At 39.3% G+C, this 27904-nt stretch overlaps 1 protein-coding gene across 1 annotated transcript in view; it reads right to left on the minus strand.

The window, feature by feature from the left end:
- Positions 1-27904, minus strand: part of CDK19 (cyclin dependent kinase 19) — a 220455-nt gene that overhangs the window by 21123 nt on the left and 171428 nt on the right. Inside the window, 5 exon segments of the mRNA XM_073337045.1 lie at positions 632-704; positions 1655-1724; positions 1980-2123; positions 24556-24687; positions 27213-27270. Coding sequence (XP_073193146.1) covers positions 632-704; positions 1655-1724; positions 1980-2123; positions 24556-24687; positions 27213-27270 — 477 coding nt within the window.

A 27904-nucleotide genomic window follows, 5' to 3' on the forward strand; every position in this document is an offset into this window, starting at 1 on the left:
GCATCCAGATCAGAGTGCAAAGGTGATCTTTATGCTACTATTGTGTACATACCCATGGCCTGTCCTCTTTGCAGATGAGCTACACTAGTAGTACATGGGTAGCACTCTGCTCCCATATGAGAGACAAATATTCTATGCCTGGTCTCTTTTGCTTGCAGATGTGAACATTATGCAGGCAATTTGCTCAGCCCCTCGCAGGTAAATGTCCAACACAAGAGATGGGCTTTGGAGTGTATTTGGAAGGTTTATAAGCTAGGGCTCTGATGGATCTTTCTATATTATAGGTATGTTAAATAGCAAAGAACTAAAGAAAGCATTCATCCTTCAGAAGGAAAGGTGATCTCCCCACCCCCCTCTCCCACCGATACATGTATAATTCACAAACTGACATATGATGTAACTATACAGAGGGATTACTTTGCCTGTCTCAGAAAGGCAGCCAATTCTGGGGTGAAATGCAAAAGCCGACAATGGCAAATTTGTTAAAATATTAAAAGCCATGGCTGTAGCTATCATTTATATTTTTAAAATTCATACTTCTCATCCTCCAGTAAGCAGAAATAGAACTGTTTTAATATTACAATTATATTTCAAAGTAAAATAATCCCTAATAGCACAATGATGTACGTACCAAAAGGAAAACTTTACTGTCAGGCTTGACTTTGTGTTTCTCCATGTATTTTATGAGGCTACTATTGGCATATCTGAAAAATTGTAAACACATTTCAAAATAATATACTGTAGGATTATGGCACTGCACCAAGCAATAAAGAAAATGCATACTAGTCCAAAAGGACACATTTTGTATTTCATTTGTTAGAAGATATAATGTCCTACATTGCCATACACTCTATTTGTGAAGTGTGAATGTTCGTCCTAGCTTTCAGTGTTAGTATTTTTTAAATTGTTTGTTTATTTTATTACATTGTTTACTTTATTACAATGGATCATACAGCTTTGATATATGGCTGAGGTCTTGATGGTAGCACACAGCCATAGCAAATGTTGTAGGGCGGGCAGAGCTGCCCTATCCTAGTAGAAGCTACTTTGTTAGACATGCACAATGGCTCCAACAGTGCAGCCACTGCATCATTTGCCATTTGAGAAGCTGTTGCAACTATTCCCTTCAGTTGGCAGAGAAACAAGCCTGTCCCTTTTCCCAACAGAAGCATGAGCCATGTGAAATCTTTGCATTTCCTGAGCTCAAATATTCCCATTAAGAATAATCAGACACAGAATGTATGTCTTGCTTTTAAACTCTAGATCTCTGTGGGTAACTATGATTATTTTACAAAGAGGAAAACTGATGCACAGGGGCATCAAGTGGTTTGTCAAAAGTCACTCAGAAAATCCAGGGCAGAGCTGGAAATAGTACTCAAATCTCCTGAATCCCAGACCCATGCCTTGTCCTGGACTATGTTGTTTTCTGCACTATTTCCCTTCCTTGTCTACCAGTGCAGTGGACGATCTGACTTACTCAGCAAAACCTCTTGCCAACATTAAAAGATGGACACTAACATTCTTTTAAAATCCAAATAAATACTCTTCCAAAGTCTAAACAAGACAGAAGATAACTGAAGCTAATCACTAGTGCTGATTTCTATGTATCTATTACAAGCAGTTTTTAACCACTGTCTGTGTTATGATCACTTACGTTGTTCTCCTGAAGTCTTTTTGAAGTGTGGGATATTCTGGCATCTTCCTTATATCTTCCCAGTCTTTATCTTAGAAAAGATAAAGCAATTGGACAGTTTAAAGTGCAGGTTAAATAATATGATGTACATAAACTGTAATATTTGTCTGACATTTTATGTTAGTTGTTCTGTATTGTTATTCCACAAGTCCCGCCACTTTCTTGGGCACAGACTACACATCCATCATACTGCCAGCTTTTATAAAGCTATAGAGCTAGTAATTTCCTTTAAAACAAAATCTAACTCAAAGGGTTTATGCCTGACCTTTTAATGAAAGTAAATTACCTGCTGGGAATCCCATTACACTAAAAATGCGATCTAGCTGATCATGATGAAAAGGATTGCTTGTCTTGATGTCTTCCTGACGACAGTGAAAAATAGGTTCTGAAGTCAATAGCTCAGCAAATATACACCCAATTGCCCAAATATCTAGGAAAGAGAGAAGATAATTTATGTGCATTGACTATATTCCATCAGCCTGATTTCTATTTTACACAGTACAGACACAATAACTCACATGAAAATTCATGACAATAATTTAAAACATGCAATAAATTAACACACAGGAAATGGAATAACTGCATCACCACATTTTAGGTTACAAGCCAAATCAAATGAACTGTCTTGTAAATTCTATCTGAAGTTGGACTCTAGCAATCTAACACAGTATAGCAATACATTCAGAGTTACAGCAGAAACCCTCCCAATCTCTACCGACAACTTAATCTTCAGGACATTCAAGTGATTATCTAAAACAGAACATAATGCTCCAAAAAGGACAGATTGAAATAATAGCTCTATCAGATACTCTAACGCAATTCCTACAAGGCAATCAAATATATACTGAAAAGGAAAAATTATAGCAGCTTGTGTGTCTGGGCAAACAATGCAGACTAGATAAAATGAAGAGAGCAAGATCCAAATTTTAGCTAAGAAAGAAGACAGACTGCAGCTTTCTTAACTAATTAAAAAGACTCTGATACATGCTCAGTAATGCCCATTGGAACCATTTTACAACAGTGTACTCTACAGTAGCTTGATACCAAGTGCATTAATGAACAGTACAACAGACTGATCATCTCAATGAAAGCAAATTCTAGTAACATTAATTTGATACAAAAAGATTTTGTGTTCTGTCATGTTCACATGCTGTTCAAAACAAAATCTATCAGCACAGCAATTTCAGTTATGTTAAATAAATCTATAGATTACATGTGATCTAGCTAACTCCACTAACAGCAGTCCTAAGAGTTCTGTACTACAACAAAGTTACATTATGCTAAACACCCTAAAAATGTAAAATAGTCAAGCAATGGGCTTGAGGGTGGGAAAAGAAATACTGGCAGCTGAATTAGGCACCAGCAGAAAAATAATTTTTAATCTTTCCTCATAGTACCCTTTGTATTATTTTCTCCAGTTAGTTTTCAGTGTCCCAAATTTCTCCATTTCCTTTGAGAAATACCATTCCACAAGTCAACACCTTATTGTCAGACATTTTTCTGACAGTCATCTTAAATTTTCCCTTTCAATATTTCATCCCATTACTTTTATACATATTTAGCTTACATTCTCAGGTGTTGTCTTGCTTTGATTTTATTATTAGGGGTATTTGTGTGAAAACATCTTTTGTTCTTAATATTTTCTCCTTTTGCAGCCTGGGCAGCATGGTATTTACATAATTTCTGTGTGGGTCAAGTGAAAAGACTTAATCATTCACTCTTACAAGAGGTGTTTAACTTCTTCCACTCAAAGTAAATATGCAATCAGTGATCTCCTTTTGGTGGCAAAGATGACACGGAAAACCTCCTCAGATATGGCACATTCAACTTTGGAAGACTATTCCCTCATAAGCTAGGCTGTGAGTAAGGCAGTTTACAGGTGGGGATGGATTAAAGTATCCTGGGTCTTTGTGATATAGATTAACAGAGAAAGTACATTTCTCCGTCCTCCAGGCTTCACAAAAGTTGCCACAGCAACAAGTGGATGTTTTTCTATAATAATTTTTTTTTAAAACACACACAGGCTGTAAACTCAACATTTCAGATTCATGTTTCATTTACTCAAGAAATGGATTATTGGGCAACATGGAAGTACTTTAACTATGTTGCTTTTCAGTCATTACATTATTTAATACGTGCAGCTCATAATTCCTGAGTTTAGCCTTTTATGCCTCTTGCTGGATTCCCTTCAACTTAAGGTAAGGTGACCAGATGTTCCAATTTTATATGGACAGTCCCGATATTTGGGGCTTTTTCTTATATAGGCACCTATTATACCCCCACCCCTGGTCACCCTAACTTCAGGGTATTAACAAAAATATCTTCAGAATACTTATTAAATTATAGAAAATCTGTAACTTTCATTTTTTTATAGAATTACAGATTTATACGGCTAGAAAAGGCATCATGAATTGCAATCCAAGTGGGTCAGGATTTTCTCTATACTAATCCTTAGCTTTATGTAACCTGCTATAAAACATGTCCTTGGCAACTACTACTGCAAGTGCTTAATTGCCCTTACTGCTAGGCAGAGTCAATAAAAAACAACTATTTTTAAAAAATCTGATTTTTTAAATTTAAATCAGATTTTCTAATTTAAATTAAATATGGGTTTATTTTTTAAAAACAAACATAAGTAAATCTGAAATTATGACAACCTACATTAAGGAGTAAACTTACTATAATCTATTAAAATAATTTAAACTAAACTTTTTAAAACATTAAACAATACATGTTTGCTGCCAACTTTCAAAGAAAGTCAAACCACTGAACTGGCAGAAATCACTGGCTAAGTACCTGGAACATCATGGTTTACTGAAGCGCTAAACCAGCTTTTGAAATCAGTAGCCACTTCTGCAAGTGCAGAAAGAATATTTTTTTATTTCAGTTTATTCTACTAGTTCAGCTCAATGACTAATTCATTTGAAGTTAAGAAACCAGCTGGGTGATGGAAAAAAAAAAAGCAGGAAAGTTTGTTTTCCTCTTCCAATATATTTAAAAAAAACAGGTGGGAGAGGATGAAATCTACGAGTTCTAAAATCTTGAAGAACATGGTGACCAGAAACAATCAGTTCCATTAACTAACTACAAATAATACTTCCTTTATTTAAAAATTCAGTTAGTTTTCAATGCAAAACTTATTTTGATAAACTTTTTATCTCCTGTACCCAGCACTAATTAAAGATAAAAATTAAAATGCTGTTTTGTGCATTTTTAATTGAATTTTAATTTCTGTCTTGACAAATCATGTACAAACCTGATAATAAAAAATTAACGAAATGTAAAAATTAAGAATCTGTGTAAACGTGAGTTAAGCTATATAACTGCTTAAATATATATATTATATCCACCTTATTAGAAAAAAAAAGCACAAAATTTAGTGTAAAGGCTACATTTAGTTGTAAATCAACATGTTTTAATGGTTGCCAACAAGGGAGATACAACCTTTAATTAGGAAAATAACTAAAAAGTATAAATGCAAAACATGATTAAAAACTGTGATTTAAATCGTTTTGATTTAAATCAATCCAGCCTGCTATTAGGAATTTTTCCATCATTTCTCAACTTTGCTTTTGTATACTATTGGCAATTTGTGATATTTATCTACCATAGGTGGTATTTCTAGAGAAGGAATCATTCTGGAAATAGCATAGAAGCTCCTTCAGTACAAATGTTCCTATACACACCAGTGTACCTCCTGGATTATTTGAATTAAATCAATCATGTATAGTTTGGGTCTCATCTTTTTGATAAAAATAAAAGATAATCCTCCTGCCCTTATCTACCATATGGATCCAATCCTGTAAACATTTAGGCATGATCAATACTTAAAAGTTAGATTGACCTAATTATGTTACTATGTCAACCTAGCCCCTGGTGTAAACACGGCTAGGTTGATGGAAGGATTCGACCACCTCTCAGAGGGACCAATTAACTGTAATCAATGGAAAAGCCCTTCCATCGATGTAGAAAGCGTCTATGCAATGACGCTGCAGCAGTACAACTACAGCACCGTAGCTGTAGCCGTGGTCGTGTAGATATAACCTTCGTACAGTGTTTAACTCCAGCTGAAACCAAAGAGACTAGACCCACAATAGTAACCACTAGCCTTGGAAGTGTTTGCAGGGTTGAGCACTAAACGTTCAAATGAGATTTTAAAAAGTCTTTCAAATATAAAATATATTGCTTCTCCACCTTTCCTGCTTCAGGCACCTCATATAAAATACAGCATTAAAACAACAGTTTTAATTAATATTTATAATATTTACAATACATATGTTTTAAAACACCCTTAAATAATAATAAAAAAAAAAGCAGTATAAGTCTACCACAATAGGTTCTTCCCTTTCCCGGTCCCTAAAGGTCAGGAGAAGGGATATTTCACTGCTCCTGAGCTACTGAAGTCAAACATGGACAGTGTTCATTTTGCTCCTCTATGCCCCCAGGACCAAAAAGCACAACCCCCTCCAAACTTGGAGGGTAACAATGCATATAAGGTTTTAGAGGCTCAGCAAAATAGCCTAACAAGGTGACATGCTGGCTTAATATAGCCAAGTTTTTTTATTTTACTACATTAATTTTACCCATACTTGATTTTCTAGTAACAAACTCTTGCTATATTCCAACTCTGGTCTACAGAAACTGAAAACTTTGCAGCCTGGACTTGATCCCATACGTTTCTGCAGAGAAAGCATATAATGTTCCCTGATTTGGTGAATGGCAATATCCTGAACTATAAACCAAATTATATTACTTTCCCTGTCAGCCTGGTTCTATCTTCCACTCTCCTTTTCCTATGCTATGGTGAAGATTGAGATATGAACACATATCTACCCATGGCGATGGTTCTTATTTCATTGATAAAATACTGGAACAGAATAACTTACAGTACATTTTGGGATGGAGGATATGGCAAACAGAAATACTTCTATCTATAAAGGGTTTCATTTAGAAGTGGCAAATTTCAAGTTCAGATGCTTACTTGACTGTTACCTCAACCTTTTGAACTCTGCTTTTCATAGCTGTCCAGGCTCTCTCCCCTCCTCAAACAACCCCAAGCCCAACCAGTCTCACTCCTGTTAACTTTGCTCCATAGCTTTGAGGGTGGACTAACTGTCGTTGGAGGAAATGACTAAGTAGCCAGTTCCCTTCTGCAATGTAAGATTCTTTTTTATGACAGTCTCCCAGTTCCCACCTGTAATGTCTTCACTATTGTAATTATTATCCATATATTTTAAAAGTGTCTCATGATGTTTTATAACTAGGAGAACAGACTTTAAATATATCCACTTTCATTATGATTGTTTAGCTATATGCTGTTCTTATAAGTGCTTGTATGCCCATATTATTGGAAAGCTTTTATGATTGGCAATGTCCTAGCTTTGAAATGTGTGAAATAATGGCTTTTTAGGACAGCTGCTAAATTAGGACACATTCTGCATAACCCATGTCACATTAGCTCTGTAGCTAAAGTATAAGTATACATGGGGAATTCAAAGGGAAATTAGTGTGAAATAGCTAGGGTCTGAATTTAAAGCACAATAACTATTCAGCACTAATTCTCCACGTGGAGGCTCTTATTCTGCACTAACAAAGGGTGTCCACATGGGAGTTAGTGCAGAATAGCTATTCAGCAGTTGTAGGTTCTGGGCTTTTCCTCATGTAGACAAGCCCTTACAGTGAGAAATTTAAAGAGCCCAGTCTGTTTAACTTATCGAAAAGAAGAATGAGAGGTGACTTAAATGAAATGTAGAAGTACCTCCATGGAAAGAAAATATCAGGTATTAAAGGGTTCTTTAATTCAGCAGATAAAGGCATTTCAAAAACCAATGGCTGGAAGCTTAAAGCCAGATACACTGACATTAGAAAAAAGAAATAATTTTTTAACAGTAAGGGTGATTACCCACTGGAACATACTACAAGGGAAGTGGTATATTCTCTATATCTTGGTCTTCAAATCAAGACTGGATGCTTCAAGATATGCTTTATGAACAAAGTTATGAACTCAGTACAGAGGCAACAGTGTGAAATGTAATGGCCTGTGATACACAGGAAGTCAGAGTGGATAATCTAATGGTCCCTTCTGGCCTTTAACTCTATGAATCTATTAATCTGTTTAAGAGTTTTATACTGCAGCCCATCACCACAGTATCTGAGTGTTTTCCGCATAAAATCAATAGTGATAGTGAAATCCCTCATGGACTTCCTAGAGAATCTGGAAATTCTCCCTTTTCAAAACTCTGCTTGGGGTACGGGTTAGGCAGTGTCGGTGAAGGGGACTGTAGAAGCAAGAAAAAAATCTTTCAGCATGGAGTAGAGTGAGAGAAGAAAGAAAAAAAGAGATAGGCTTTATGTAACGGGTATACCCGTAACGTCCAAGGACAATTCATCAAGATTTTACAATCATTAAGATAGATACTACTCAAAAAATCATTCCAAATTTTACATACAACCCAGAGTAGACTGGCAAGAGTATAATCTGAAGCATTAGTTTCTGTGTGGTCATACAAGCAGCATGCATGTATTGAATTCAGCTACTGATATGGTACAGTTTGATCCTGAATGTTAGTAATTAATTCAGGGCTCCCAAGTGATCTGGACACACTATGATACTACGGAAGTAGAGCCTGACAGTTATTAAACATGATTTCATCAAGTACTTAAAGACAGGATAAAATGTAATAAAAATACGTCTAAATATTTAAAGATGTGAGAAAAAATTCTCACTTTTTTTCTTTATTTCTGATACGGGGGAAAATATTTTTCCTTAATTTAAAAAAGAAATCTAATTTCTTCTTTTTTAAAGACAGTTTTTTGACAATTTCTTTGAGTGGGACCTTTACATTTTATTTCTCTAAACACTGGAAGAGTGGCTCTTGGAAAAGACTGGTTATTGAACCTTTCTCTGGAATGTGATGCCTCATATGCAAATCTGATGACAGGTTTGCATGAGCTGGCTTTTCACCAGGAAGCGGGCAGTGATTGGGTAATGGGCCAGGAAAGTTTTTGGTACCACTCATCTAGAAGTTGGCAAATATTCTCTGAAGCTTTAACAAACAGCATCTCAAAGGAACAGAACTGAAGAACTGAAATTTGTACTTTGAAAATATGATGAGCAAGTTAGTGTTCTGTCAAAACAACCCGCATATCAGAGATATGGAGAATGTACATAGCTAGTGAGTGTGTATTTACCCATTCTTGTGATGAAATATTAGTGTTACTCTCTAGGGCCATCATATATAGGACCAAGCCAATTTTAAATCAAATAGAACAAAACCATAACATGCAAAGTAAGATGAAAGATATAAAACCAAGAGTCCGTATCTAATTTTTAAATATGCTTGCTATTTGTTTGTTTTTATCACCACTTCTTTAAACTGGCCTGTATTTTGCCAGTACTTGCATTACTTCCCTTAAGACCTCTACTGGTGTCATGTTTTAAGCTCTCACTGATACCTCTTGAAAAATACTGAAAAATATTGTGTGAAATCCTGGCCCCACTGAAGTCTATGACAAAATTCCCATTTTCTTCAACAAGGCCAGGATTTCATTCACTCTGTTTAGAAAGAATTCTCTTTGTATGTCAAAATGTCTACTCTTGTACTTCCATCTCTATGCATCATAATATTTCCATAAGATGATTCTGAGATCTTCTGAGTTCAGTGGCTGCTGTGTATTAGGCATCTCCAGTCATAATCTTGTTTGCAACATTACAGTCAATTACAGTGGCAAGCATTGGGTTATGACTTCACATGGGGAATGAGCAGCTGGAACAGATGAACTCCTAAAGAACAGTCTTTTTTTATGTACTGTAAAGAATACGTTATATACAAAAAAGTACATGAAAAGAACAAAATAGCTAAGTCGCAAAATCAGAAAATCAAAAGTTAGGAAATGCCAGATTTAGGATTGCCTACACAACCTTAATTCTGTCGCCTCGTGTGTGCACTCTGTGCACTGAATGAGCCAGTGAATCTGTGGGGAAAAGTAGGATATGTGATCATAATCTGTATCATAATGCTCAAGAATTAAGGTAACGTGGGCAACTGTAAATCTGGCATTTTCCAACTTTCAAGTGCTTGTGTTACAACCCAAATAATATTCTTTTAAATGTAGATTGGTTGTATGGAATTTCCTAGACGTTTAAAAAATAATTGGAAAAAGTTTAAAAGAAAATTTCTGTACAACTATAACAATATTCCCATCATTCAGCACCAATGTTTGAACCCTGAGCCTTCAACACTGCCTCACAGGCTGCTACCATTTGAGCACTAGCTACATTAGCTGGCAGTAGGAGCTGGCTGTTACCCCAGAGAGACTATGTGCTGAGTCAGGGAGGACTGGCCCATCTGACTCATCTTATCTTCCAATTCTCCCTCCCCGAGGATTGGAGGAGCTCCAGCCCCATTTGGTGCCCCAGGGGGCAGGGAATTTGGGTTGCTAGGGCCAGCTGCTGGGTTTGGCGGGAAGTTGGATCCTAGTCTGGCTCTGTCCTCTTTTCTAACCTGTGTGGCGCCCCCAGATCGGGGCATGGGTGACGGGGACCACAGGTAGGTTGGGAGTATTGTCCTACCCTATGCTACAGCTCTTTCCAGGTGTTCTCAGTACAGCATGTGCTGATGCTGAGACTTCTGCTTTGCCAGAAGCATCAGCTCAGCCTCAGAAAATGTTATCATTTTGCCAGGCCATCCAAATTTTCCTGAGACACAAGTGAGAGAAGGGAAATGACCATTTTAAAGTTTATTTCTCACCAAAAAAGCACAATAGGATTTCATGAGATTTCCTCACTGAATATCATAGGGCTGCTGCAAATAATGGAGATGAGAGAGCTCCTCACAGAGAAGGAAACAAGAATCTTTTATAATGGAAACCATTAGGCAGCCCAACTATTGCGATTGCTCTATCTCCCCTATAATGATGAAGGAATTAACACCGTACAAGAAATACTATATTGGCAAAACTGTTTTTTAACAGAATGTTTTATGAAAATTTCCAAGAAGTATGAGCGTTATGCTTTGCAATTTTAAAGTGACTGTGGAGGGTGTGGCCTAAGCCCTGGAAGGTCAGGGACTCCTACTTTCTAATCCTGGCTCTTACATTGACTCCATTTTGGGACTTGAGCAAGCCACTTACTCTCTTTGCCACAGCTTCTCTCCTGGGACTTTCTGTTAATAAAAGGACACATCCCCCATAAGTATATAGATGCCACAGTAAGGCATACACCAGGAAACAGACAGATATTGAATGCGCACAGAGTTATATACACAGTAAAAAGTGAGACTCTAAGAGCACCCCAGTACCAGATGGCATGGAGCTCTCTAGTATGTAGCAATGAGTCTCAGCTTGACTGACCAGCTCAGTGCACCTCACACACTGTTATAATATTTATCCAAAAGGGGGCATGTAATATATTACTGGAAAACTAATAACTAACTGATCATTAATCTTCTTTTGTGATAAATGTACAAAAACTCTAAAAAGAACTATGAAGACAAAAGAAAGGGTCTCACACCCCAAGCCAGGAGAGTAGGTTGTTCATTTGCACCAGAGATTGCAGGAAGAGCATTTGCATTGTAAAAAAAAATTACAAGTGGGAAGAAGCCAGCATGGCCTCTACACTCAGCAAAGGAAAGGAACATTATCTGGGGCTACACTTCAGAAGAATACATTTCAAAGGTTTACTGGAGTATAAAGAGAGAGGGAGAGAACCCCCAAGTTATCCTTGCCCTGAGGAGCCAAAGAAAACCAAGCACACTGGGCTCTGTGATTCTGGCTAAAGATCAGCCAGCCATCCTGGAAGAATGACTATGTTGAAAAAACTTTCAACAAGAAGGCTCACGTTGGTTGAATTTCAGTCTTGCTAGTGTATTTTCACTTTTGTTTGTAACCATTTCTATCCCTACTACTTCTAACTTGGTATCACCTAAATCTATGTCTTTATGTAGTTAAACTTGTTTTACTATAAACCAACTCACTGCTGTGATTGAAGGGAAGGGTGCATTAACCCCAGTTAAGTTAATAAGCTGTTGTGTCTTTTCTCTTTCAAGGAGAAACAAACTTGTAAGCTTTTGTGAATGTTCCAGTGAGAGGGTCTAGACATTACCAGGGAGACAGTTTTGAGGAAAGTCAGGACTGGAAGGTCTGATGGTGTTGCCCTGCAAGGCTGGCAGAAGTCAGGGTGATTGCCATTTTGTGCTGAAAGCACATTGCTGGTATCAGAGCTCTGAGCCAAAGCTGCACAGCACAGAAGCACCCAGGGCTAGAGGGCAGGTGATGACACCACCCCTTACTGGTCTGGGTTGACTCCTAAAGCATCACAGAAGGGTACTGCTTTTACCCATGTTTTCTGAAACTTGACAACTGAGGAGGAAAGATGTATTTATAGTACCTCTGAAAAGGAAAGGAAGTTACTATTTTTCTCTTCTAATCTGAAGACAGAATATTAAATTGAACAACAACGTATTGGAGTGGTGTACACAATACTGTTCCTACGAGATTAACTTCATGTGAAATTAAGATGGAAATTGGTCTCTAATCTCTCTCACATATTCCCATGCAGCTGCTTTAATAAATTATGACATTTCTCTGCCATCAGTTTCAAGTTTTAAAATGCCAGTATGTTCCTCAGTTGCTCCAAGGTGAAAAAAGACTTCTTCCATGGTGGAATGAGTCATGATAAGAAAAATGGGTGCTTGTTTAAACTCATAGTGAAGCCAACAAGCGTTTTTCTATTGACTTCAGTGGGAGTTAGATAAAGCTTTTAAGGCCTAAACTGCCATATCAGCTTCACGGGGAAGGAAGGATTAAGAGATATTTTACCTTTCGGACAGCACAAACACCGAAAGCAGTGCTTTATCTTCTTTCTAAGCATAGTGCCTTGCTTTACAAGATATTAGTGTCTCTGTGTTAGTGAGGGGTTCAATCTTAAATTAATTCGTTTAGTTATATATGAGACACTGAGAGTTACTCTTGTGTCCTTATATGTAACTAAATTGGCCAGGCTGTGAAAGTGCTAGTGCCAAGAAGGCGGTCAGTGAAGCAATCCCATCCATATTTTGAGAATGAGGTAGTCCTCTGGAGCACTAACCTGCAGTGCAGCGTTGAGAGATATTGGATATTGCTGTAGTAGTTTGAAGTTCAAATTGATGAAAGCAAAAATATCTCCACATCAGGGTTTTGTACCCTTAGATGGCGGTAAAGGTTGGCACAAGTCAAAGAATTATCTTCGATCAAGTGCTGATATCTAGACTACAACGTGGTAACAAACTTTTGCAGCGCTCTGTGGACATCAGCCAGTAACTGAACCTTTTCAACAGACACTTTTATTACTGCACTGATGAGCAGGAGGAGTGGCTTGCAGGAACCATTTGTTAATTGATGCAAACTTTTGGCTTTCTAAAAGAGAATCTTTTTATTTAGAAAGTAAGTTTTTAGCCCAATTCCTTCTGAAGGGAGCCTTGAAAACATAAGTGGTAACAGATTTCTGAGACTAATAGAAATTTGCAGCTGGGACCCATTTCTGCAGCAGGAGGCTGAGGAGACCTAAAGATTCAATCCCACTATAATTTGTACGTAAAATAAGAGAAGTTATGTTTGGGCATATCCCAAAGAATTACATAAAATCCTTAGGTTAGCCCTGCATAGTGGTGTAGTGGAGACAGGGGAGGTGAGCGATAAAGAGGCAGTGACCAAAAAATTGTTTGTAACCCTCTGCAAAATGCTAAGTCTGGTTCTGCTTGTTAACATTTTCAACTCTCGAAGTGCACTCAAATATTGCTGTGACTGTGGCAGCAGCTGCAAGGGAAACTCCCTTATGTCCCCACGCAGTCCTTGTATTGCACTGCGTACTCCCCACAGCACCACTCCCTAACCAGCTGCTACAGCAGTGCATGACAAGGCTCAGGGAAGGAAAAGATGGGACTAAATGGCTGCTGTTCTAAGTGAGAGACCTGTGACCACTGCTGCTGATGCCTGCCTGTGCAGCCACAGTCCAAAGAGTTGGTGTTGGGAGGGAGCCTGAAGCCCCACTCTCCTGCCCAGCAGCCTAAGGAAATCACTCCTCTACCCCATCTAGGGAAGAGCTGCCCAACTTAAGAGGAAACATTTCCTAAGTGTCTGCCCAGCACCAGAGGGAGAATACTTCCACTCAACCAGCTACTCCAGAGCCAGAGGCTATAGGACAATCACTGCTGCTGTTGTGATAAGCATAAACTTTCGTGAGCTACAGCTCACTTCATCGGATGAATGTAGTGGAAAATACAGTGGGGAGATTTTATATACACAGAGAACATGAAACAATGGGTATTACCGTACACACTGTAACAAGAGTGATCAGGTAAGGTGAGCTCACCTAACCATAAAGAAAAGGAGTACTTGTGGCACCTTAGAGACTAACCAATTTATTTGAGCATAAGCTTTCATGAGCTACAGCGGATGAAGTGAGCTGTAGCTCACGAAAGCTTATGCTCAGATAAATTGGTTAGTCTCTAAGGTGCCACAAGTACTCCTTTTCTTTTTGCGAATACAGACTAACACGGCTGTCACTCTGAAACCTGTCACCTTACCATATACACCTTGTACTCTTGTTACAGTGTATATGGTAACACCCATTGTTTCATGTTCTCTGTGTATATAAAATCTCCCCACTGTATTTTCCACTACATGCATCCAATGAAGTGAGCTGTAGCTCACAAAAGCTTATGCTCAAATCAATGTGTTAGTCTCTAAGGTGCCACAAGTATTCCTTTTCTTTTTGTGGATACAGACTAACACGGCTGCTACTCTGAAACCTATCCTGTAACAGTGTATCTCTGTATAACTGAACATGAAATATAAAATCAAAGAACTTGGGTTCAACAGTCATTACATTTTGTGGGGGAAAAATCAGCCCAAGAAGAAGCTGAAGTGATAGTGGAAGGTATTGGGTAATGTAGACAGCACTGGGGCTAATAAATTTGCTTTTCCAATCCTGGGTTAGAATATATTAATTGTCAGCGTCAATTTGTGTCACATTTTATGGTGGTCAGTTGATAGTGGAAAATGGGCAGTCTGACTGAAGATCCAATATCATACCACAAAATATGACAAAAATTGACATGATTGGCAGTCTCTGTTTAAGACTGAAAATCCACAGATTTTATGTCAGGAATGAGGTGCATTTGGAGAGCTGTATGGGAAGCTTGGTCAGACTCCTTAAATTCAGGGCTAAAATTCACCACAGGAGAAATCTAATCTATGTAGCTACTTATGTCCCTCAACACTATTCTATATCTGTATCCCACAATTAGTGGACTTTATCCTCACAACACTGCTGTGAATATTATTCTCACCTTACAGATGAGGAACTGAATCACAAGGTAGATTAAGTGACTTGCTGTAAACTACAAATGATATTTGTGGCTAAGCCAGTAATTAAACCGACACCTCGAGTTCCAGTCCAGGACGCTTATCCATTAGATCTTCTTTCCTAACTCGCAGTAGAATAACTCCCCTGGCTTCAGTACATATAGATTTGGCCCCCGTGTCTGGCTCAAGTCATTCCTATTAATCTTACTTTCATAACCACTAACTGCACTCCAAAACTTTAAAAGATGCATTAGTGTTTCCTTTCAATTTTAGAAACTAAAACTTAGTTTATAAAAATGAAACACCTTTATGATCAGACTACTTAGTCTGTATCAGCTTGAGCCTTTACCGGTTTATTTTTGGACATTAATTCTGGGGAATATTCTATTTAATCTTAACAGCTAATTTAGAGTGCAGACTAGACCGAGTTATAGTAACTAGACACAGATATAACTAGTCTGCTAATTGAGGGAATGCTTAATGTAAGCAAGACTGCTACATGGCTTTTAACTCATGGTAATCTGTCAATTCTAACTTGGAGCAGTTTAGGTTTTTAAAAAATACCAATTCTTCAAACACCCTTGAAATGTTTTATATACATAACCTTGCAGGAAAAACTAACACCTGTTGTGTGTCTGCCAAATAACTTTGTGCAGTATTTTGGTTTTCAGGTGACCGCAGTGATGGAATTAGCTTTTCCTTTCCAAAACAATACCCACCAAATATACTATATTGTGTACGCACAATATTTTCAAAGGAAGTCACTGTCAAGTAAGAAGGAAGTAACCCAAGGTACTCAGCAATAAATCATCCATTGCCTACTGTAACTAGATAAAGAGAGTAACATTTAATCTACTTTGTGCATTTCAGAAAAGAACGAATGCATTATAACCAAAAACCTTCAGTAAAGAAAAACAGTTAAACTATTATTGTTAAATACTATCTGAAACGTTCCTGCACCATCAAGTGCCACTTAGGGCATGAAGGAGGCTCTGCTATCCCTGTCTCTCCAGGGCCACTCATTGCATCCTTGTTCAGAAGTCCCATACAGGTTTTCCCTTTCTAAGCACTGTTTGGCGGAGGGATTCTTTTGGTCCAACCCCTTTTACACGTTCCACCAGCAGCTCAATGGCAGGCCCGCCAAGGCAGAGGCTCTTGCTTCATTCTTAACACATGACCCAAATATTTCCATCATCCTTTCTTGATAACTCCCAGGATAAGATTATGTTGAATTCTGATAAATCTCAGCTTTTGTTATAAATATATTCCATTTGATACCTGATAACTTTCTGGGGCATTTGCTTTCAAAGGTGTGTCTACCTATACCTTTGGTGAATTTCCAGGTTTCACATTCATATGTTAAGGTGGAAATATCTGAGTTGAAAATTCATAGTTTGGTCTTTAAATTGTAGATTTTTCAAAGACCAAATCTTGCTGGTAATTGCTAATTCATGACATTATTTTCTTCTGGATATTGCCATTGGCTTGAATTTCACTGCCAAAGTATGTGAGTTGACCCACCTCTTGTACTCTTTTGCCTTCTAATGTAAAGCTTGAGTTGGGAGCTTATATTAACCCTATATTTTGCGATGTTGGACAGCCTTTTGGTCTTTGCTTGCATGCTGGTTGAGTGATTATACAGAAGAGCTATGTCATCAGCAAAAACTATTATCTTCTGCTAAGCTGTTGCTTACCCCGAGTAATGTAAATTAGATTGACTTAAGTGATGGTGTAGACTTGCACTGAGAGTAACAGCTTCTTGTTTCTGGATAAGTACATGGAGACAAGCTTTCTTATTTTGGACAAAATGAAGTTTGAAGAGTTGGGACACAGAGACCATGAATGAGGAAATGCAGTAATCAAGGTGAGAGGATGGAAGAGAATGAAAACTAAAGCAGAGGTCTTATTTGTACAATATCTGATTTGGGCAATGATTCTGGGTTTGTAATAGGTAGATTTAGAATAATGTTTATATGCATGCATAATAAATTTGAAATAAGCTTCTCACAATGACAGAATAGTCAATATTCACATCAAGGATGAGAGCTCTCTAAAGCTAACCTAAGATGATAGCTAAAAGCCAGATCATTTGCAATTAATAATTAAATGGAACAATATATGGACAAGAGAGGAAAACTATACATACTGTGGAAAATGAGAACCTATGCCTATGTTATTTATCACATTTTCATAACGTCCAATTTCAAAACCATCTAGGCAATTTCTCCTCCCGAATGAACAAGTTCTGTTCAATGAGTGCCTTATTTAATTCAAGAGCTATTACTTATAAACATATATATATTATATATATATTATTATTAATATATATATTTCTTGAGGGCTGTGGAACTTTAAAACAAGTTAAAATTATGTTCCTCAGAAAGAAATTTCAAGATGTAGCTTAAGAGCTTCCTCCTTCACCAAAGGAATGTGTCTCTAATGTGTGGTCTGCAGTTGAAATGGCAACTGTTCCTGGTAATAATTAGCCTATTAAGATTGCTTGGTAATTGCTCACAACGCTAGAGGCAAAATACAAGTTTGGACTCATAAGGAGCATACACATTACAATTGCCATGTTATAAGCTTCTCCTCCTTGCCTTCAAACACTGCATAATTCCACACCCACATATATCTCTGTTCTAATTTCTTGTCCCCCTTTAACCTCTTCAGTAGGTCAACAAATCTGGCCTCCCCACTGCCTTTGTTCCTTTCTCTCTACCCTCATCTCCATGCTTTCTATCTCACTACCCCATGAGCCTGGAATACACTTTCTATCCATTTGTACAAGGCACCACCCTCCCTTCATTCAAATGCCTCCTGAAGACACACTTCTTATGTGAGGCCCACAAATACTAACTCACATCAGTAGAAGCTGTCATTACTCCATTACAAAGCAAACAAACCTCTCTAAACTAGCACCATCCTCTGGGATTTTACAGTGAGTCCTTGTATATTTTGGTTTAAATAATAAAAACCTTTGGGTAGGAATAAAGTCATCTTTTGCATAATTAAACAACAATAATAATTTTATACTAATTCATTCTTCAAAGAGATCTCCTGATAGATAGATAGATAATCACTCATCTATATCTGCAAACAATTTGTCAACTACCAGGAATAATTATCTGATTAATTGACATGGACTCAAGTGCCACAAAATACAGCTCTACTCAGCTCTACCTACTCTTCACCCAAGTACAGGGCCACTACCATCAAGTTGGTCCAGTACTTGGACGAGATCAACTCTTGGATAAAGAACTGCTGTCTGAACCTGAGCAAGACAGAGGTGACAATGTTGGGCTGAGGAAAGTACTTTGAAGAGCTTCCAGCCATTATGCAGTCTCTGTTTGTTGAAGATACGCAACCACAGTTAGTCAGTTCACTCAGTCATCTAGGAGTATTCAAGGATTGCTCACTGGTGTTAAACTCTCACACAGCAGCATGTGTGAGTAATGCTTTCAACTGTCTCTGCTTTGCTAGGAAACTCCATCCCATCCTGGCAGACAAAGAACAGGGGCCTCAGTTATTCATGCCTTCTTCTCCTCTTGGTTGGATTACAGCAATGCGATATAACTGACCTAAAACCTTCAGCACTTGGGAAACTTCCACTAGTTCAGAACACTGCAACACATCTCCTCAGCAACACAAGCTACCACAAACATATCAAACCCAAAAGCAGTCCCTCTGCTCTCTACACTGGCTTCCCAAAGAATTTCAAATCAAGTTCAAGGTCTTGATCCTTATTTTCAAAGCAGTCCATGACCTGGACGAAGGATACCTAAAAGACTGTCTTAGGCTCTGGGGCAAAGACCATGGTCGACAACTGTGCTCCTCTGGCACAACAGAACTCTCAACAAAAAGAGCAAAGCACGTCTGTGAGGGAAACATAACTTTCTCTGGGGTGGCCTGAGACTGTGGAATGAACTCCCTCAGGAACTAATGACCATGCAAACCTCATAAGAACAGCCATACTGGGTCAGACCAATGGTCCAGCTAGCCCACTATCCTCTCTTCTGACAGTGACCAATGCCAGGTGCTTCAAAGGGAATAAACAGAATAGGCAATCGAGTGACCCATCTCCTGTCATTCAATCCCAGCTTCTGGCAGTCAGAGGCTAGGGACATCCAGAGCATGGGGCTGCATCCCTGACCATCTTGACTAGTTACTTCTTCATATGTCACATGCAAGGTGCATTTCTTTGACTTGCCTTCTCTTACATAAACACCTGAAATTTGTAATGTATATTAAAAATTAAACAAACAAAACTCTCACACCCTATCAAAACAAGACACTCAACTGCACATCTCACTCTGGGGAAAGGATGAGAGAGAAAAAAGCATGTCAGAGATGCATAGACACTTTGCTTAATGCACTACTGGAGGGTGCTCAGACATTATGGTGATGACCATGGTATACAAAGTTACAAAACAGAAAGAACAGAATCAAGGTAATTTCCCACTATGCAATCAAGATAGCCTCCGGACTACTCTAAGTTACAGGTAGATGCAATGGCCCCATGGGGCTGTTGTGGCAACTGGGGATTGCTGAAGCATATCAGAAACACAGCCATGCTCCTTTCCCACAGTCACACTCCTTACTCCACAGGTTGTGTCTAGCACTAGGTATGCCAGCTCTAAGCCAACTGGGAATTCCTCCAAGATAGGATGATCCTCAGATAGCTATTTAAGCCAGCATTATGGCCACATTACATAGCTGCAGTGGTGCAAAAGGGTTGGAGTGCAACCAGGATCTTGCCCAATGTTCATATGTGACACAGTATTCTACATATCACATTATTCTACTCCTCCTTCAGGATGAACTCAATCCTGACAAATGCTAACAGAGGCCACATGGCTGTTTTCACAAACACCTTCAAGGACATAGGAAATTAAGAAATCACACAGTCACTGGTAATCTAAAATGATATGTCTTGCTAAAGTCAATCTCAATTCTTCTCAGAGAAGGAATTCACTATCAGCATAAATCTGTCTCTTTATATACTTTTATAATATAGGACATTATTAGTAACAAAGGTGATTCAATTGACTATAACTGAGATCTTTGTACTGACGGTAATAGAAATTTATATATCTAATACCTTGTGTGGTTAAGGATATTAGCAAAGCATAATAATTATTGCATAAATCACAGGTGCCTAGAAAATCCAATCTCACTCTGAGCCAAATGTTTAATTAGCACAGACTGCTTTCCATAGGAAGCAAGATGGCATGAAGAATAGTAAACTAAGAGGAGACTCTCATAGCCCTTTCTATACTTATAACTCATTCTATACTTCAGTTTTGTTCATATCACAAATAAGTGAACAGACCATGAGTTCTGGTTTGTTACATCTTCTTGATGACATCAATTGTTAAGGAAATACTAGATTTTAGAAAGAAGCTCAGCCAGCAGTCATTCAAACTCCATCCTCAAACTTACAGATAAAGCTGTAAGACAAGTTATGTTTTGCTGTTCTCCGAAATTAAGATCTTTAAAGGAACAGTTACATTATGCATTTTTTACACAATATATTAACATCTTTATTTATATATTTCAACTGGTGGAAAGCAGCATTTTTGAACTATTAGCTTTGAATATATTTGATGATGTTGCTAATATTTCTCTGCAGATAGAAATGAAGATTATTCACCTGTACCTAGAGTTCTTTAAGATGGACGCTACACGTTAACACCAATGGAACGTGCCAGTGTTGCAACTCTGACTGTGGAACATTTCACAACAGTGTCATCTGGAATGTTCTTGCACTTGCTCCTCCCACCGTTCCTGAATATTCTGAAGGCAAGGCTACGGGGAAGATGGTGAAAGGACTCCTACAGCAGAAGACAACTTATCAGGTTCCAGATACGCATCCTGGTATTCAGTGGGTCCCATCATTGTTTCCTCTGACAACATATGGGACAACCACTGGGGAATGCTCTCTATACTCCATAATAATAGAGATGGATTCAGGAGCAAAGGATCCAATGTATAAGGCTTCCACTGATTTCCAGGAGGGGTGGGTCCCTGTAAGACAAGTATGTTCAACATCCCCAAATTATGTAGCTGAGGGCCAGTAAAGTCATCTGGCTCAAGGCTCTGCCAAGACCGCCAATAATCTTCATCAGATTCCCATTTATAGTACCTACGGGGGTAAAGGTATGGTCTGTAGCTATATGAACTGAGGAACATCTGTGTAGTGTTGGCTCTGATACCCTTTCTTTTCACATGTTGGGAGCTGGGATTGTAAAGAATGGCTACTAATCTTGTATAGTAACTAAAGTACTTCCAGGTGTATGGTTCCTATCTATACTACCACCTGAGCAGCCTCTTGTGAGAAGCGTCCCTGAAGAGGATGGTCTTTATGCCACTTTTTTAGTGGACAGTGGTCTCAGAGCACTCTTGACGGACAATGCCAAGGACCAAGTATCGTGTTCTCTTCGAGCTTCTGACAAACCTGCACTGCGGTGCAGAGTCTCACCTGACAGAGTGAATTGTGAAAGAAATCCTTTTCTTAGAAGAGGACTTAGAAAGGGATTTTTCACATTGTCCTTGTGAGAGTGTTTACTCTTACCCTCTTCATGTCTCCCCTATTTTCTTCTAGAGTCCTTAACTCTGCTGGCAGTGGTCCCAGAGCTGGAGACAACTGTACTTGAAAGGGCACTTCCTGTTGCATTTGCCCAATGCACAGAGAGTCTGATGGGCTGGGGTCGGACTCTGGTCTCATTGAGCAATCATCAGGAATGTTTGGGGTCTGAACTCATGGGACTGACGAGTTCAGTGAGGGAAAGTCTGGCAGACGTTACAGCTGGGTGAGGTATGAGCTTCCCTGAGGCAATACAAACAAGTGTTGTAGCTGTCACTAACCAGGAAGTCCCAGAGGAAGACCATGCAGTTCTTGAAGCCTGGGTCCTTGGGCACGCTAGGCACCCTAGGCATGCTAGGGTTGGGAGGGTGGCAGGAGGACCCTCAAACCTTCAAAAGTTCTCCAAAACTAACACTAAAACTTTGGCAGAAAAAAAGAAACTATTTATAACTAATAAAACTAAGAGTGCTAGCTGAAGCTACGGACACTGGAGAAGTTCTGTCTTACAACAAGCAGTAGAGAAGGAATTAGAGATGCGGTTGGTTTACTCCACCCCTTATGCCCTCAGTTCAGAACACAAGGAGAAGGGTGTAAGCACGGACCAATGAACACTGTTAATGAAAATCTTCTGGTCTCAGGTGAATAGAACTTGTGCACACCTCGCATGGAATACACATAGGAACCACCACTCAAAGAAGAAATTAACCTATTTGTCACAATCTGATTCGGTGTCAGATTGGGTATCCAATCTTGGATCCGAGGCAATAAGTAGAATGGAAATTAGTGGCCTTGGCATTCTTAAAACTGAAAAGGGAGAAACAATCTTCCCTGGTGAGGTCTACGGGGAGGGAGTAAAAAGTGTTGGTGATCATTTCCCCTTTGGGGAAGAGGGAGAAGGAAGTGGCCCTGAAACTTTTCTTATACTCCCCTTATCACTCTGACCCCTGGACGAAGGGACACATGAAACTTTCTCAGTTGATTCTAAGTGTAGATCTGAACAATGTACCTTCGGCAACTAATGTTACAGTAGATGCTGACAGCACCTAGGAGTTGGAGCTAACATTCAAAACCGATATGCTTGTACCCTAGGATATGACTGTTCTTTAGGGATTTGCTCTATGTCATGGCCTTAACCTCTGGCCTCAGTTCACAAGGTATTTTTGGAACTGACCTTGAGGGAACCAAGAGAGACCGAGAACCGTGCTTGGCTCTGCTAACAGGAACTGTATCTCGTGCCACACTCTTATCCAGAAGTGGAGACACTGGATTCAAAGGGGCATTCTTTTAGGACTGGCTATGCTAACACAGGCTGACACCTGTAGGGTTCTGCTATTTCTAGGCTTATGATCCAATGGCTTAGGATCCGTCAGTACCTAAGATTTTGCTTTCACTCCAGAAGTGGAAGACAGTACCTTTGCCAGCATCTTGGACTTTTTATTCCTTGAGGGCTAAGGTACTGTTCCAGCCTCTCAGTACTCACAAAACCAGTGTTTAAGAAACCAGAGGGTTTCGCTGGAATTGCCTCCTGAAGTAGTAAGGCTTGGAGGTGGTTCTGATGCTTCTTGCCAGCTCTTGTGGTGAAAGTGCTGTAGTTTGCACACAGTGAAGAAGAATGTCCTTCCTTCAAACAAGCTAGACATCTCATGTGGTCGTCCAAAGCAGGGACAAAAGGTTCACCACTTAAATACTGGCCTCTTCCCCTTCAGATTCATCATAGGATCCATAAGCCCACATCAAGGTGTGGCAAGTAATAAAAACTAATAATGGAAATAATTTTATAAGGAAAATAAGCTAAATTTCTAACACTAATCCTAACTAACTCAGAAATCTAATGTACTGAGTCTTCAAAGAGGTTGACTCTGGGACAGAGCAGCCTGGAGAGGCTCCTGGTCTGTCTGCTGCTGCAGTGGGAAGGAACTGAGGCAGCTGGAGCACCACACCGGTTTTATAACCTGGCCCTCAGAATATTCAGGACCCGTGAGGAGAGGGACAGCAGGGGGCACAAGCATGCTCCAACAGGCACTGCTATGAAATATTCCACTATCGGAGTTGCACCATCTGCACACCCTTGAGTGGGAATGTGTGGAGGCCACTCAAAGAATTCCTCTGCCTGAAACAAAGCTTCTTTGTTCAACATGCTCTGCAGCACTTTGTTATGCCTTCCAGTTTACTTACTTGTTTAGGAAGCTTAAAGGTAAACTGACAGATATTGCAACCCCACGTACAGGGACCAATGTACAAAATTTCTGAATGTTTATGTATAACTGTGTTCTACTCCATGATGGGGGGAGGGGGTTATCACAGCTCCTCCAGGAGCTAAAGACACTGGGGGGCTGATTATCCCTGGGACTGTAAACAACTCCAGAAAAGTTCCACCCTCTGTGTTTTCCAGAGACAAAGAGAGAGGCTTTTGGTACAAAAGGATGAGTTGAAACTAACTGGTGGTCTTCCTTTTGATTCAGCAAATGGACAGAACCTTCTGTCCAAGCAAAGGCCCCACCCCTTGCTGAAGGCTTGGAAGGAACACTGGCCTATTAGACTCCCCATGTGGAAAATAGGTGATTTCTGGTACATTTAGTAAGTGTGTACGTTCATTTATTGTTTTTAATGTTTTTTCTGTAATGCTTTTGCCCTACATATAAATGTGCTTACCCTGGAAGAGCTGTATTGTCACTGGTAAAAACACAGTTATTGTCCTAAGCTAAGCACAGGCACTGCTGTTAGGCAGACTGGCTTGCTGGGGATATCACAGTCTGTAGCAGGGGACTGTGCAGTCTTTAATTCTAGTCAGAGGGGAGTGGGACAATAATTGCCACCCAGAGATAGGTGACAGCTGGAGACCTGACTGAGCACTTCTGGAATGCACCACAGAAGGAATACACATACAGTTATCCTGAAACTATAAACAACTTCACTTCCCTATACAGTAACTTACCAATTGCTTTTGTGTAATGTCTGGCACCAAGTAACAGTTCTGGAGCTCTATACCAGAACGTCACCACAACTGGATCCAAATCTGCTAAAGGTTTCAGAGGTGAATTGAACAATCTTGCAAAACCCATGTCAGCTGAAAAATAAATATTAAAATATTTGTTTGACTATACATAAGTCACACAATGACAAGCAATATTTATAAGCATGATAAGCAAGATGTTTATTAGAACACAATGTAACCTAATATGATTGAACACTATAAATCATAGTTACTAAGTATCTGACTGAATTACTTCAAATTATACTGGGCCCAACTCCGTTGACTTCAATTAAGTGATACCGTTATGTAACATTTAAAAGGTGGCTTCCTCGTGGAACTGTAGTACAGTAAAACAATTATATCATGGCAATAATCAGGGCGGGGCGAGCCGGGCAACCACCCAGGGTGCAAAGCCGCTGGGGCAGTGGGGGCATTCAGGGGCCATGTGCCCCCCCAGATTTCAGCCTTCCATTTAGCACAGAGGTTTTCAAACTATGGGGCTTGCCTCCGGCCAGAAGCTGGCAGATCAGAAGCTGGTGGGAGCGGCCTGCCCAGCTTGGGCCCTGGCTCTCTGTGCTGTGGGCACCAGGGTGCTGGCTAGCTCCCCGGAAGCCTTCTCTACCCTACTCCCCAAGCTGGGCCGCCTCTGCATGGCCAGGCGCTCCCCAGATAGGGCAGGCGGCATAGCTCCAAACTGCACCTCGACACGCTCTTGTCTTTTCCCCCCGAAGGAGCCCAATGCCAGCCAGCGACAGCCCCTGAAGCCAGCACTTGCCTGTGGAGCCAGCTGCCATGAGATGTCCCCAAGGCATTCGCTCACTGCTGCAGAGCAGCAGCAGAGCCAGGAGTGCCAGGGTAGCCCTGGTGACTGATGCCAATGTATCCACAAAATGAGAGAAAACAATGGCAGTGCCCTTGTTTCCCTGTACTATCCTTCTAATGTACCCCAACCCTGACTTGGAAGGATTACCTCTAGGGGTAAGAAAGTAGTTCCGTTTGCACATTACAGAGTTCCCTCAACTACCATTACTGCACAGCAAGCTAATGTGCTGTAGATTTACACCCTGACTTGCTGTGCAGCGATGTCCCATATGGACACTGCCACAGTGTGCTAAAAGTCTCAGAGTGCTCTTTGGCTACTACTACTTTTAAAGCATAGTAAGCCAAAGCATACTACAGGACTTTCAGTGTGCTGTAGCAATGTCCACATGGGACATTACTGCACAGCAAGCTAGTGTGCTGTAAATTCACACCCTGGCTTGCTGCACAGGAACATCTTGTATAGACAAGCCCTAAGATATTTGCAGGATCAGGCACTAAATCCTGGCCTCTCTGCTGAATCCACCAATGAATGCCTGTTAATACACACTCTGATGGCAATAAATTTCAAATGTTATCAAGTTGTATAAATCAAGAATGCTAAGATAATATAGAGATAGAAATTTATTTTATATAGGACTGGCTTTGTAGTAATGAGGAGGAACATTGGAAAGAGCAGACAGTCAAGTATGAATAAACACTTGAAAGAGTGGATGCAACCCCAAACCTCATCTGAACTGTTTTTAATATAATTTTGCATACAAAATCTCAAGTAAATGGGTTCTTTCACAACAGTTCAGCTCTCCGCTTTCTAGGAGTGACCAATACAAAGAACTGTAGAAGCATATACACACAAAACTTAGTCAAACATTTTCAAAAAAGTTCAGGTTGAGTCAAGGAATGGGAAAAAGTTCAGGTGGGTTACTATTTTATCCTAACTGATTTGAACATTCCCACCCAATACCTAAAAATAGCATACATTTGCTACATTAAAAACAAATTTTATATCCTCTTTATTATTGCCTAGTACCTGCATAGTATAATTAGATACGTGACTAATAGCTTCCACAGTGATTTTGTGTTTCCACTTTGATGCCTAATAGTTTTTTGTTGTATAGGGAAATCTTCAAATGAAAAGAGCACCATCTCTTTAAATTTTATATGCTAACGATGTCTGAGGAAATGTAGCATTGTTAAATACCATATTAATTCTTAGTTAAAATAATTCCACTGTTGCGCCACAATTCTTAAATATTGAACTTTTTTCGTTTACCAAAAATGGATTTCCAGTAATTGCATTAACCAAAATGTGAACAGTTTTTTAAAACCAGTAATTAAGAACATAAGAATTGCCATACCATATCAGACCAATTATCCAGTTACCTTTCTAGTCCAGTAACCTGTCTCCAAAAGTCACCAGTACCAGAATGGTAGGTAGAAGTTGCAAGAAGCCTGTGTTGGGCAATTACTGATAAACACAGCCACAAGGAAAATTTCTACCTAACTGTTGATAGTTAGTACTTGGTTTATGCCCTTAAGCATGCCCTCAACTATACTTTTATCCAATCTAGTGTAAGTGTAGATGTCCTCATTTTCTATATAAATGTCTAATCCTTGCTAAATTCTTAACTTCAAACATACTTTTTGGCCAATATTCAGTTTAATTAGGAGTTGTGAACAAAATCTTGTTATTAAGAATACAGTGAATTTTAGAATGTTATGTTATTCTAAACTACCACATTGCGTAGAAAGTTCATTACTCATTGAATATCTAATGAATATGTTATTGAAAGGTTTACCTATTTTCACTCTTCCTCTTTCAGGACCTTCTCCCATTACCAGAATGTTTGCTGGTTTCTGAAAAATAAAAAGCAGAATATTCAACTGACTGACACCTTATGAGGAAGACAATCAAAACCCTGGGTAAATTGCTCAAATGGTTAATTACCCTCACTATTAAAAATTGGCACCTTATTTCTAGTCTGAATTTGTCTAACTTCAGCTTTCAGTCACTGGATCATGTTATATGTTTTTCTGCTAGACTTAAGATCTCCTTATTATCAAATTTCTACTCTTCCTGTAGACACTTATGGACTGTGATTAAATCATTCCTTAACCTTCTCTTTGATAAGCTACACAGATGGAACATCTTAGATCTTTCACTATTAATGCAGGTTTTCCAATCCTTTTATCATTCTCGTGGCTCTTCTCTGAACCCTCTCCAATTTTTCAACATCCTTCTTGAATTCTGCTCACCAAAATTGGACACAATATTCTAGTAGTAATTGCATCAGTGCAGAATACAGAGGCAATATAACCTCCCAGGTTCTACTCACCAGTCCCCCGTTTATGCATCCTACAATCACATTAGCCCTTTTAGCCAGTGTCACACCAGAAGCACATATTCAGTTGATTAGCAACTATGACACGTAAGAATTTTTCAGTCACTGTTTCCCAGGATAGAGTCCCTGTCACAGGCTGTCTAGCCTTT

This window comes from Lepidochelys kempii, chromosome 3 (assembly GCF_965140265.1).
Source record: "Lepidochelys kempii isolate rLepKem1 chromosome 3, rLepKem1.hap2, whole genome shotgun sequence".
NCBI classification, from domain to species: domain Eukaryota; kingdom Metazoa; phylum Chordata; order Testudines; family Cheloniidae; genus Lepidochelys; species Lepidochelys kempii.